Source organism: Halictus rubicundus, unplaced genomic scaffold (assembly GCF_050948215.1).
Source record: "Halictus rubicundus isolate RS-2024b unplaced genomic scaffold, iyHalRubi1_principal scaffold0295, whole genome shotgun sequence".
In the NCBI taxonomy this organism is placed as follows: Eukaryota; Metazoa; Arthropoda; class Insecta; order Hymenoptera; family Halictidae; genus Halictus; species Halictus rubicundus.
In genome coordinates, this window is record NW_027488836.1 from 15032 (window position 1) to 25985 (window position 10954).

Here is a 10954-nt window from a genome sequence, read left to right on the forward strand (position 1 = left end):
TGCAATAATAACGGAGTTATGACTTGAAACAATTGTGTGGATCACCCTGTATAAGGATGTGCGATGCTGTTTCACTAATTGTAAGTGCCAGGAACGTTTCCTATTTCCATGGTGTTTTAAAGGAGAGGTACGGATAGATTACCTAAGGAGCTGTGGAGCCCCTAAAAACATTTTTTTTTGTGCCACGCACAGCAGGGAACTGTCAACGCGCTCTCGAAAGGCCATCTGGAAAGGGTCGAGAGGCCAGAGAAGAAATTCGGTTCCAAAGCCTGACACGGTTGCCGCCAGTAAACGCTAGGGCCAAAACCAGGGTTATAATTTTGAGCCGGCCGGCCGGGCCGGTGAGATGTGCATCGACCTTAAGAAGTAATTTTGCAGGTATTTCCTCATTATTTCTTTATCAATGTTTTAATTTGAATAGATTTTGTTTTCTTGAACTTGGAATTTATGGGATATGGGTCGTAGGGATTGGTATTTTCTTATGACTTCTGTGAAATATATTCTTTAAGTTCCTTGAGTTTTAGCGCCTTATATATATATACATTATTACGTGAAGCGAGGTATGAAATTATCGAGTCGAAGTGGTCAATGTTTTTTCACTTTGCAATCATATTCACAGAAGTTATTTATTCATGATCACTATAAGTTGTTTCTATATATGTATTCATTGAGTTTATAAACATTAAATGAAGTGCACAAGTCGAAGTATTTCAGGTAGAGACAATTTCTAATCGCACCGCAAACGATCCCTTCATTTATTCTCAGGTTGTCCCTATAATTTATTTTCCTTACCGCGTGTAGTAGCTTGAAAACTTTACCTTATGCCGTTGAATACATGTTATTATTTATTTTCAGTGTTTTCAAGTGTGTGAGGCTGGCTATTGGATGCAATGTGGGTTCGCTGTTCACCTCACTGACTGGTCCCTCGGTCACCCCAGGGCCTCGTGTTTTGTTTTCAACAGTTAAGAAGAAATTTCACAGGTATTTTCTCATTATTTCTTTATTAATGTTTTAATTTGAATAGATCTTGTTACCTTGAATTTGGAATTTATAGGATATGGGTCTTAGAGATTGCTATTCCCTTATAACTTCTGCGAAATATATTCTTTATGTTCCTTGAGTTTTAGCGTTATATATACATACACTAATGAGCAAAACTGAGTCTACACTATTTGAAGCAACATAAAAGGTTTAGTTTATTAGACGAGGTGTAAAAAATTTTTGAAAAAAGTTTGAATTGGTCGGAATCGCAAAAGAAATAGTAAAAGTTGGTTTTTCTAGCTTTTTTATCTGAGCCTGTATTGAAAATTTAAAAAATGTGTTTGATTCGTTTGAATAAATTACATCCATGCTGAAAATTTTACCGATATTGGTTTATTCGTTTACGAGTTATAAACGCTTAAAAGTGGAAAATTGCCGTTTTTCACGATTTTCGACTTAAAATCGCACTTTTAATCGTTTATAACTCGTAAACGAATTAACCAATATCTGTGAAATTTTCAGCATGGATATAATTTATTCCAGCGAATCAAATACATTCTTTAAATTTTCAATACAGGCTCAGATAAAAAAGCTGAAAAACCAACTTTTACTATTTCTTTTGCGATTCCGACCAATTCAAATTTAAGAAAAAAATTTTTTACACTTCGTCTAATATATATATGTCGGAGGCTGGGCGGACTCTTCCGTCCTCGGACCCGTCGGAGATTGTCCGTCGTCGTTCTCCATCGTTTCGCTCCTTTCGCGCTTACGCGAACGTCGTATGTACTCTACACGTACACGCGATGCCGGATCGCGTAGCGCAACGAGAGGCACGTCAACGAGCACACGGGCCGCACAGAATGTTCGCGTACGTCTTTCTGTTCTTTTACTCTCGAGAAGTCGCTTTCCTCAAAGCTAGTCTTCGCTCTACCGTCCCGGAAACTATTCTGTCGCCCGTGGTCACGTTCAACAGGGTCCCAGCCCATCATTCCAGGTACCCTGTCTCGCATCTCCCTTTGCCCCGCGCGCGAAGAGGGGTAGCGCAGGTACGCAGGGACTGTTTTATTGCCCCTTCGCAGGGCAATTATCAGGGTACGGTAAATCGTTATTTTACAATTAAACTAAGTCCTATAGGCGTTACGCGTTGTTGCCGACGGGGTGCATCGCTGCCATCACGCCCCGACACGGCCCTCCTGACTGTCACACGTCCTCGTGTGGAATTGCAACGACTTTATACATCGTCTGGAAAAGAAATACCATCTATGTTTCCCGTTCGTCCATTCTGACAAAATATCGATTGAGCTCTGAATGCCATGTTTGCCATGTACTCTATGTCGAAGCACTATACACGCGTTCGATGTCATGCGGGCAATCATAACCAATTCTGGATAAAAACATATTCAGATAATTCGGTGCCACGGAATAAACAGTTCGGCCAAGCGGTTCTGACACACCGTGAGCTCAAGACAACAACATGAACTTTTAGTCCACTACTGGACACAACAGAACAAAGCCACCCATGTGGCACCCGACCAACCACGTGGTCACACCTTTTTCAGTCGACTCATACGACTCCTGACCAATCACGTGGTCACACATTTCGCAGTCATCAACATGACCCAATACATCCATCGTCTGCCGTTACATCGCCCCGCCTCCTTTACCAGCTAAACTGGGTTTGGGAATAATGGCTTACGACTAATAAGCACGACGCATGGATTTTCACGTGTTTCTTTCCTCACTGTTGTCATCCCCGACACTGGCACATTCTGTTAATTCGGTGTCGCTCCAATTACTACGGATATCAAACTCTATGGGAACAGAACTATCAGGCATCAATCTCAGTCGCTCGTGAGCATATTTAAGTACTCTATTGCCACTTACAGGCTTCAAACGATATCTGTCGTTGGGCAAAACTTCTATTATCTTATACGGACCGCGAAATTTAGCATCTAATTTCGTTTGATTTCGTTCGTGATTTTCTATAAGAACGTAATTTCCGACCGAAAATCTAACAATTTTTGCTTTGTTACTATCGAATCGTGTTTTGTCGTACGCGGCGTTTTGGTCGATCGCTTGGGTCGCTTGTTCTCTGATGTCCGAAAGGTCGAGTTCTTCGCCGTTATCATTAGCAACTGACAATGATATTGGTCTGGCAACTTTGCCTATCAGCAATTCCAAAGGGCTATGCTTAGTGGTACGATTCGCTGTACAATTTAACGCTAGTTGGACATTTTCAAGGGACTCTTGCCAGGACTTGCTATTATTTAGTTCTACCGCGGTAAGCATATTTCTAAGCGTACTCATTGTTCTTTCTACCTGACCATTGGCACGACACGTACCTGTAGCGATTAGATGCAGGTCAATATTATGGGTCTTGCAGAATTCACGAAAATTGCTGTTTGCGAAACATCTACCCTGATCGGCAATAATTCTGGAGGGGGCCCCAAATAAATTCACGCAGTAATTCAGTGCTGTGATGGCACTGGCCGCGTCTATGTTTATGGAATGTCGTAAAATTACAAATTTGGTGAACGCGTCGACGAACACAAACACGTATTCTTTTATGTTATTTTTGCCGCTAAGTTTTCCCGTAGCGTCAACATGAATCGTATGCCACGGTACGCTTACCTTTGGGATAGGATGCAGCTCGGCTTGCGCTTTACCTGAGTGAGACTTTGATAATTTGCACGTGATACAATTTTCGACAAATTTACGAATGTACTTCGACATGTTAGGAAACCAGTAATGTTGATAGGCCTTCTCTAAGGTTTTGTTCCAACCAAGATGCATAATAGACTCGTGAACATTATTAATTACGGACCATCGAAAATGTACGGGGACTATGGGTAATTGTTGACTGCGATTTTTACGTTGTATTTTTCTATGCAAAACTCCTGATTTCAACGAATATGTTTTGGCGGTATCAGGATCCATTTCATTGTTTTCCAATTGGGAAATGATCTTGTTCAGTTCATCATCTCGTAGTTGCTCAGTTTGTAACCAGTTCTCCGATATCTCGGCCAAATTAACCCGTTTCTGTTCAATCCGTTTATGACTGTCTTTGATCGGTAAAGGGTTTCGCGAGAAGAAATCCGCGTGGCTCATGCGTTTTCCTTCTCGGTATACAATGTCAAAATCGTATGCCTGTAGGAATGCCCACCATCTGTGTACTCGCGGGGTAAGGTCCATTTTTGTACGCGAGGCTTTAAGCGAGTTGCAATCAGTGACGACTAGGAATTGTCTTCCTTGCAAGAAATGGCGGAAATGTTTTATGGCATTGACTACCGCTAACGTCTCCAACTCGTATGAGTGATATCGCGATTCGGCGTCAGTGGTTGTCTTACTATAATACGCGACCGCGTGAGATTTACTATCTACTTTTTGTATTAGGACAGCACCGTAACCATCCGAGCTGGCGTCAGTATGTAATTCGATTGGGTATGACGGATTGAATAGCATTAGTGTGGGTTCGTTTATTAAATTTGCAATAATGTCTTGTCGGATCTTTTCGTGTTGCTGTTTCCATTCTATCTTTCCTTTTCCCGTAGTCAATTTGTATAGTGGGGAAGTGATCTGAGAAAACTTAGGTATAAACTGTCTGAAATAGGAAGCAAGGCCTATGAATTGCCTAAGCTGAGTCACCGTTGATGGAGGAGAAGATTCGGTTAATGCTTTTACTTTCCGCGGGTTTGGCCTGATTTCCCCCGCGGTCACTTCAAAGCCCAAATAATCTACACGTGATTTTAGAAACGCACATTTATTCAAATTGAGTGAGAATCCCGCTGACTTTAATTTTTCTAGTACTATTTGTAGCCTCTCTAAGGACTCTTGTATAGAGTTGGCCGGAATCATAACGTCGTCCAGGTAACAAACTACAAATGTGTTTACGAGTCCAGAAAGGGCTTGGTTTATGGCCCTCTGAAATACCGAAGGAGCATTACGAAGCCCGAATGGCATGGACAAATACTCGTATTGACCATCTGGAGTAACAAATGCAGTCTTTTCTATCGAGTCTTTATGGACAGGGATTTGATGGAAACCCGACGCCATGTCTAGTGTCGTAAAGTATTGTGCGTCGCTTAGTCGCTGGATTTGGTCGTTTATGAGCGGTAAGGGGTACCTATCGGGGACTGTGTTACTATTTAGTTCCCGGTAATCAACGCATAAACGGTCAGAACCGTCCTTTTTGTTAACGAGGATTACGGGACTGGCAAACGGGGAACAACTAGGTCTAATTATCCCGGCAGACAAGAGTTCGTTGATTTTGTCCTTTACAGTTTGCTTCTCATCAGGGCTAAGTCTATATGGTCGTCGTTGAACAGTACGATTAGGGTCTATTAATTTTATTTGTAACTCTCCCGAACTTATCCTACCCGTAGGTGTACCGAGGACAAACGATTCAGAAAATCCTTTTAACAGATCGATTAGTTCTTCTCTATGGGGACCAACTACATCTGTGTCAACACTATTAAAGTTATCGATCTTTTTGCCAACTTCGCAAATTTTTATTATCTTATCCCGTCTTAGACTGAAGCTATTCGCCGAAATTTCAACAGAAAACCCTTGCGTTATCAAATCGCGTCCAATCAAAATACTATAACTCAAATGTTCGTCCGGCACGACATGAAAGAGAATTTCAACGCGGTGATCGTGTATTACCACTCGGGACAGGATCTGTAAGTTACTCATCACGTTAGCGTTGCCAAGACCAATTAACCTTGTCAGATTTCTAGATCGCTTACCGGAAAATTTATTTCCCACCGACTCTTTTATCAGAGAGCATTCCGCACCCGTATCAAAACAAAATTCGTAGACCTCACCCGATTCCGCTAGTTCCGCTGTTACCGGGGCGATACTGCACAAGTTGATCTGCCGTTCCATGGGTATCCTCGGATGTGGTCTTCCATCCTCCTTCTTGCACTGTGGAGCAATATGGCCGTCCTCTCCGCACTTGAAGCAGGTAACCGGCTTTTTCGGTGGTCCCCGGTTGCTTCCGCTCGTGCCAGGCTTGGGTCCCGGCAACCTGGTAGCTCCTTGGCGTCGATGACAGTCCGTGGCTTTATGTCCTTCCTTGCCGCATGTAAAACACGTAACAACACTTTTCGGCTTCTTGCTGTCCGTTGACTTCGGTTCTCTTCCATCGGTGGTAACTGGCCGTTTACGGAACCCGAAGGCCATCAGCTCCTTTTGTAATGAAGCCCGCGTATCGATATTTGTTGTGAACGCAACGCGCTGCAGTCGAGGATCTATCTGCACGCAATGTGCCAATGTTGATGCTATTGCGATTTGTTCCGTCGACATCGATGCGTATAAATTAGTAAATGAGGCCAGCACACGGTTTGAGTATGAAGGCATAGACTCGCCTTCTCTTGGTTTTCCCCCGTTGATCCTCATCATTGCACCCACAGGGGTTTCGAACGTATCATATTGGGCTAGAAACATTTTTCTGAACTCACTCCAGTTCATGCCAGCGTAATTCACTTGCGACATCCACGCGGACGCGCCACCTTTCAATGCCCTGCTTAGAGCCATGACCAATTCGCTGCCCTGTATCGGTCGCTCTGCGAGACACACATCCACCGTTCTACACCAAGCTTTCGCACTGTAGTCCTCCTTATCCGGGTCGAACTCTGGCAGGAATATCCGGGTGGTGGCGTGTGTTGGTTGATTCACTATTGGACCTTGCATCCGTCCTAATAGCATCTCGAACATTAGCTTCCAATTTGTTCCATCGTTCTCGGGCGAGGAGACTCGCGGAGCTGAGTTTTCCCGCGAGAATCCCACTTCTGATGTCGGAGGCTGGGCGGACTCTTCCGTCCTCGGACCCGTCGGAGATTGTCCGTCGTCGTTCTCCATCGTTTCGCTCCTTTCGCGCTTACGCGAACGTCGTATGGACTCTACACGTACACGCGATGCCGGATCGCGTAGCGCAACGAGAGACACGTCAACGAGCACACGGGCCGCACAGAATGTTCGCGTACGTCTTTCTGTTCTTTTACTCTCGAGAAGTCGCTTTCCTCAAAGCTAGTCTTCGCTCTACCGTCCCGGAAACTATTCTGTCGCCCGTGGTCACGTTCAACAGGGTCCCAGCCCATCATTCCAGGTACCCTGTCTCGCATCTCCCTTTGCCCCGCGCGCGAAGAGGGGTAGCGCAGGTACGCAGGGACTGTTTTATTGCCCCTTCGCAGGGCAATTATCAGGGTACGGTAAATCGTTATTTTACAATTAAACTAAGTCCTATAGGCGTTACGCGTTGTTGCCGACGGGGTGCATCGCTGCCATCACGCCCCGACATATATATATATATATCAATTATTGATTCCCCTCGGGTTAAAATTTTAATTACATCTCCCGCTTTCGCTCGCTCTTACCCTAATCTTAACCTTAAACTTATCCTAACTTACCCTAACTTAATTAAACGTATCCTAAAAACACGCCATAGCGAGAGAGAACGATCTTACACTAATGTCCGCCGCGTTCTTATTTTTCCCTCTCCCACACACACATGCTTCTCTGCTCTCCCCCCTCCTTAAACCTCACACATCCTTCCCCCGCCTCCTGGACCTCCTCTTCCGGCTGCTCTCTCTTTCACTCCATTCCAATGCATTCTCTCCATTTACTTCATCTCCCATACCTCTTCCATTCCTGCTCTTCCTCCATTCGTCCACATTCCTCATCCATGCCTCTCCTCCTTCATCCCCTAATACTTCCCCCACCATCCCCTGCCAACCACTCCCCTCAACCCTCCCTTACACATTTCCAACACATGCTCTCACGTTTCCTCCTCCCACCCACAGACCAGAGTTGGGCATTATTTAGATAAAAAATTATTTAAATAACGATTCGAATAAAAGATACTTTATCTTTATTCGAAGGTTCGAATAAAAAAAGTATCTTTATCCGACGAGTATCAGATAAATACTTTTATCCGACGAGAATTTATCCGACGAATAAAGATAATTTTTTTTATTCGAAGCGGATTTATTCGAACTTCGAATAATTTTTTCATCTTTTATCTGTATCTTTTATTCGAAGGCTTCGAATAAATCTTCGAATAACTTTTGCCGAGCGCCGAGCATCAAAGACCCAGCGACGACAGACGACATACAATGTAAGCGGATGGAGAATCGCGCACGAATGAAAGTTTAAACTTTTAGATTTTTCAACATATCGTCATCAAATTGTGACGAGCGAATGGAGGGGATTTTCCTGATGAAAATGAGGTCAAATTCGAGTGTAATCGAACAAGTTTCACTGATACGTAATGTTACGATAAAAATTACAGTCTCATTAAAGGCAGTCCAAATGATGTCGTGTTTGGACTCATTTCGATCAGAACAAGCTCTACAACTCGTTCGTCTTAACAATATTGTTCTGATTAAAAACATACAAGCATAAATTGCCAATAATGCACGATTCTCCGTCTGCTTACATTGTAGGCTGTTGGTCGGACGCTGGTCTTTGAAGTTCCGAGCTCGCAGAGCGCGCGATATCGGTGTCAAACAACTACCAATCCAATTGCAAAACTTCATTGTTTTTCATGATTTTTTTGTGGGTCTTGCGCCAACTAATTCGTGGCATTCTTCTGATTAAAATGACACTAAACACGGTACAAATTGGACTGTATTTAGCATTTTTATCCGTAGATTTATTCGAAGCCTTCGAGTTGTAGAGCTTATTCCGATCGAAATGAGTCCAAACACGACATCATTTGGACTGTCTTTAATGAGACTGTAATTTTTATCGTAAAATTAGGTATCAGTGAAACTTGTTCGATTACACTCGAATTTGACCTCATTTTCATCAGGAAAATTCCCTCCATTCGCTCGTCACAATTTGATGAGGATATGTTGAAAAATCTGAAAGTTTAAACTTTCATTCGTGCGCGATTCTCCATCCGCTTACATTGTATGTCGTCTGTCGTCGCTGGGTCTTTGATGCTCGGCGCTCGGCAAAAGTTATTCGAAGATTTATTCGAAGCCTTCGAATAAAAGATACAGATAAAAGATGAAAAAATTATTCGAAGTTCGAATAAATCCGCTTCGAATAAAAAAAATTATCTTTATTCGTCGGATAAATTCTCGTCGGATAAAAGTATTTATCCGATACTCGTCGGATAAAGATACTTTTTTTATTCGAACCTTCGAATAACGAATAAAAATATTTTTATCTTTTATTCGTTATTCGAAATTTTTATGTAGATAAATATTTTGCCCAACTCTGCCACAGACCCTACATACTTTCTTCTCCTTCTCCAACCAATCCTTTCCACCTCTCATCTCGTTTCCCAACCTGTACCTGGCCACCCTTTGCCAACTGCTCTCTGCCCACCCTTTCTTCAGATACCCTGGTATCCCCTCTCCCTTCACCCTCCAGTACTGCATGTTGTACCTTGCTCTTCCTATCTTTTCCCATCTCTCCCCCTGTTGCTTCTTCGTTTGCCTTTTCACTATCTCCTCACTCACTGCCTCTATCCTCTCCTGCATAATCTCCTCCGCCTTCTCCGGTGTCCAGCCCCTCTCTTCCCAAAAACGCCGTCTCTCCTTCACCCCACCTACTGCCACCCCACCCCTTGTGCCCTTCCTCATACCTGCTCCCAGCACAACCTAGCTAGCTACCCCCCTTTTCCCTCCCGCAACTTCTTCTCGTACCGCTATGCCCTCAACCCCGCCCTCCCTCTCAACAACTCCCTCTGCAGCTCTTCCCTCACCATATTCCCGGGTGTGTACCTCTCTACCCCTAGGACCCACCTCAGAAACCTCTCCAGCAACCTTTCCATCCCTTCCCATTCCTTCCTACACCTCGTCTAATAAACTAATCCTTCTAACTTCTCAATAAAATTCAAGTCATTTGATCTAATTTTTAAAAAGTTATGTTGCTTCAAATAGTGTAGACTCAGTTTTGCTCGTTAGTGTACATTAATATAAACAGTAATAACCAAATTACGAGAAGTGCCCGAAAACAGGCCATTTGTCCGCACTGTGCGGCGGTCTCTTTATTTTCCGAGATATTCACAAAAAACTCTATTTTGATGAAAAATTCTGCCTATTTTGAATGATCGAATTTGTTCTTTAGGGCAGGGGAGGGTTCTTTCTTAAAATCCACAAGGGCATTTTTATTATCCACCCTATGAAATTATCGAGTCGAAGTGGTCAATGTTTTTTCACTTTGCAATCAAATTCACAGAAGTAATTTTTTCATGATCACTATAAGTTGTTTCTATATATGTAATTATTGAGTTCATAAACGTTGAATGAAGTCTTCACAAGTGGAAGTATTACAGGTAGAGACAATTTCTAATTGCACCGCAAACGTTTTCTTCATTTATTCTCAGGTTGTCTCTACAATTTATTTTCCTTACAGCGTGTAGTAGCTTGAAAACTTTACCTTCTGCCGTTGAATACATGTTATTATTTATTTTCAGTGTTTTCAAGTGGGTGAGGCTCGCCAACGTATGCAGTGCGGATTCACTCCTTATCTCGCGGACTGTTTCCGCGGTCACCATCTCGGTTTCCATCTGATGTGGAATGGATCTTCAATGTAAGTAACATTACATTTTTCCTGTTGGTTGTCAGGGTGTAAACCGATCTTCATCTGCGTGTCTTGCAGGAAGATAAGTTGGAGTATTCTCCTTATCTGTTGATCGTTTTCCGCGCTAATTTACTGCATAGTTAAAGTCTTTAAATATATTTAACGGGTGGTCCATAGTAGTGGTTTCCGGAGTTATAACATTGTTAAAATGTATTCGAAGTCGTTAAGAAGTCATTTCGCAGGTATTTTCTCATTATTTCTTTATCAATGTTTTAATTTGAATAGATCTTGTTTTCTTGAATTTGGAATTTATAGGTTACGGGTCTTAGGGATTGCTATTCCCTTATAACTTCTGCGAAATATATTCTTTACGTTCCTCGAGTTTTAGTACCTTATATATACAGGGTGAGTCACCAAACGTTAGCACCTCAAATATCTT

The 10954-nt window shown here is 42.8% G+C and overlaps 1 protein-coding gene and 1 long non-coding RNA gene across 2 annotated transcripts; one reads left to right on the forward strand and one right to left on the reverse strand.

Annotated features, from left to right (window-relative positions):
• The first annotated feature begins 249 nt into the window (after positions 1–249).
• Positions 250–10494, forward strand: LOC143364148 (uncharacterized). The gene is made up of 3 exons (XR_013084002.1): positions 250–378; positions 856–981; positions 10409–10494. It is a non-coding gene; the product is annotated as an uncharacterized LOC143364148 (long non-coding RNA).
• Positions 1943–6890, reverse strand: LOC143364141 (uncharacterized). Its single transcript, XM_076804639.1, has 2 exons — positions 5805–6890; positions 1943–2223 (listed from the first exon to the last, which is right to left on the reverse strand). Exons 1-2 carry the CDS (start codon positions 6838–6840, stop codon positions 2213–2215), a joined length of 1047 nt encoding a protein of 348 aa, XP_076660754.1. The 5' UTR covers positions 6841–6890; the 3' UTR covers positions 1943–2212.
• Positions 10495–10954: the final 460 nt, after the last annotated feature.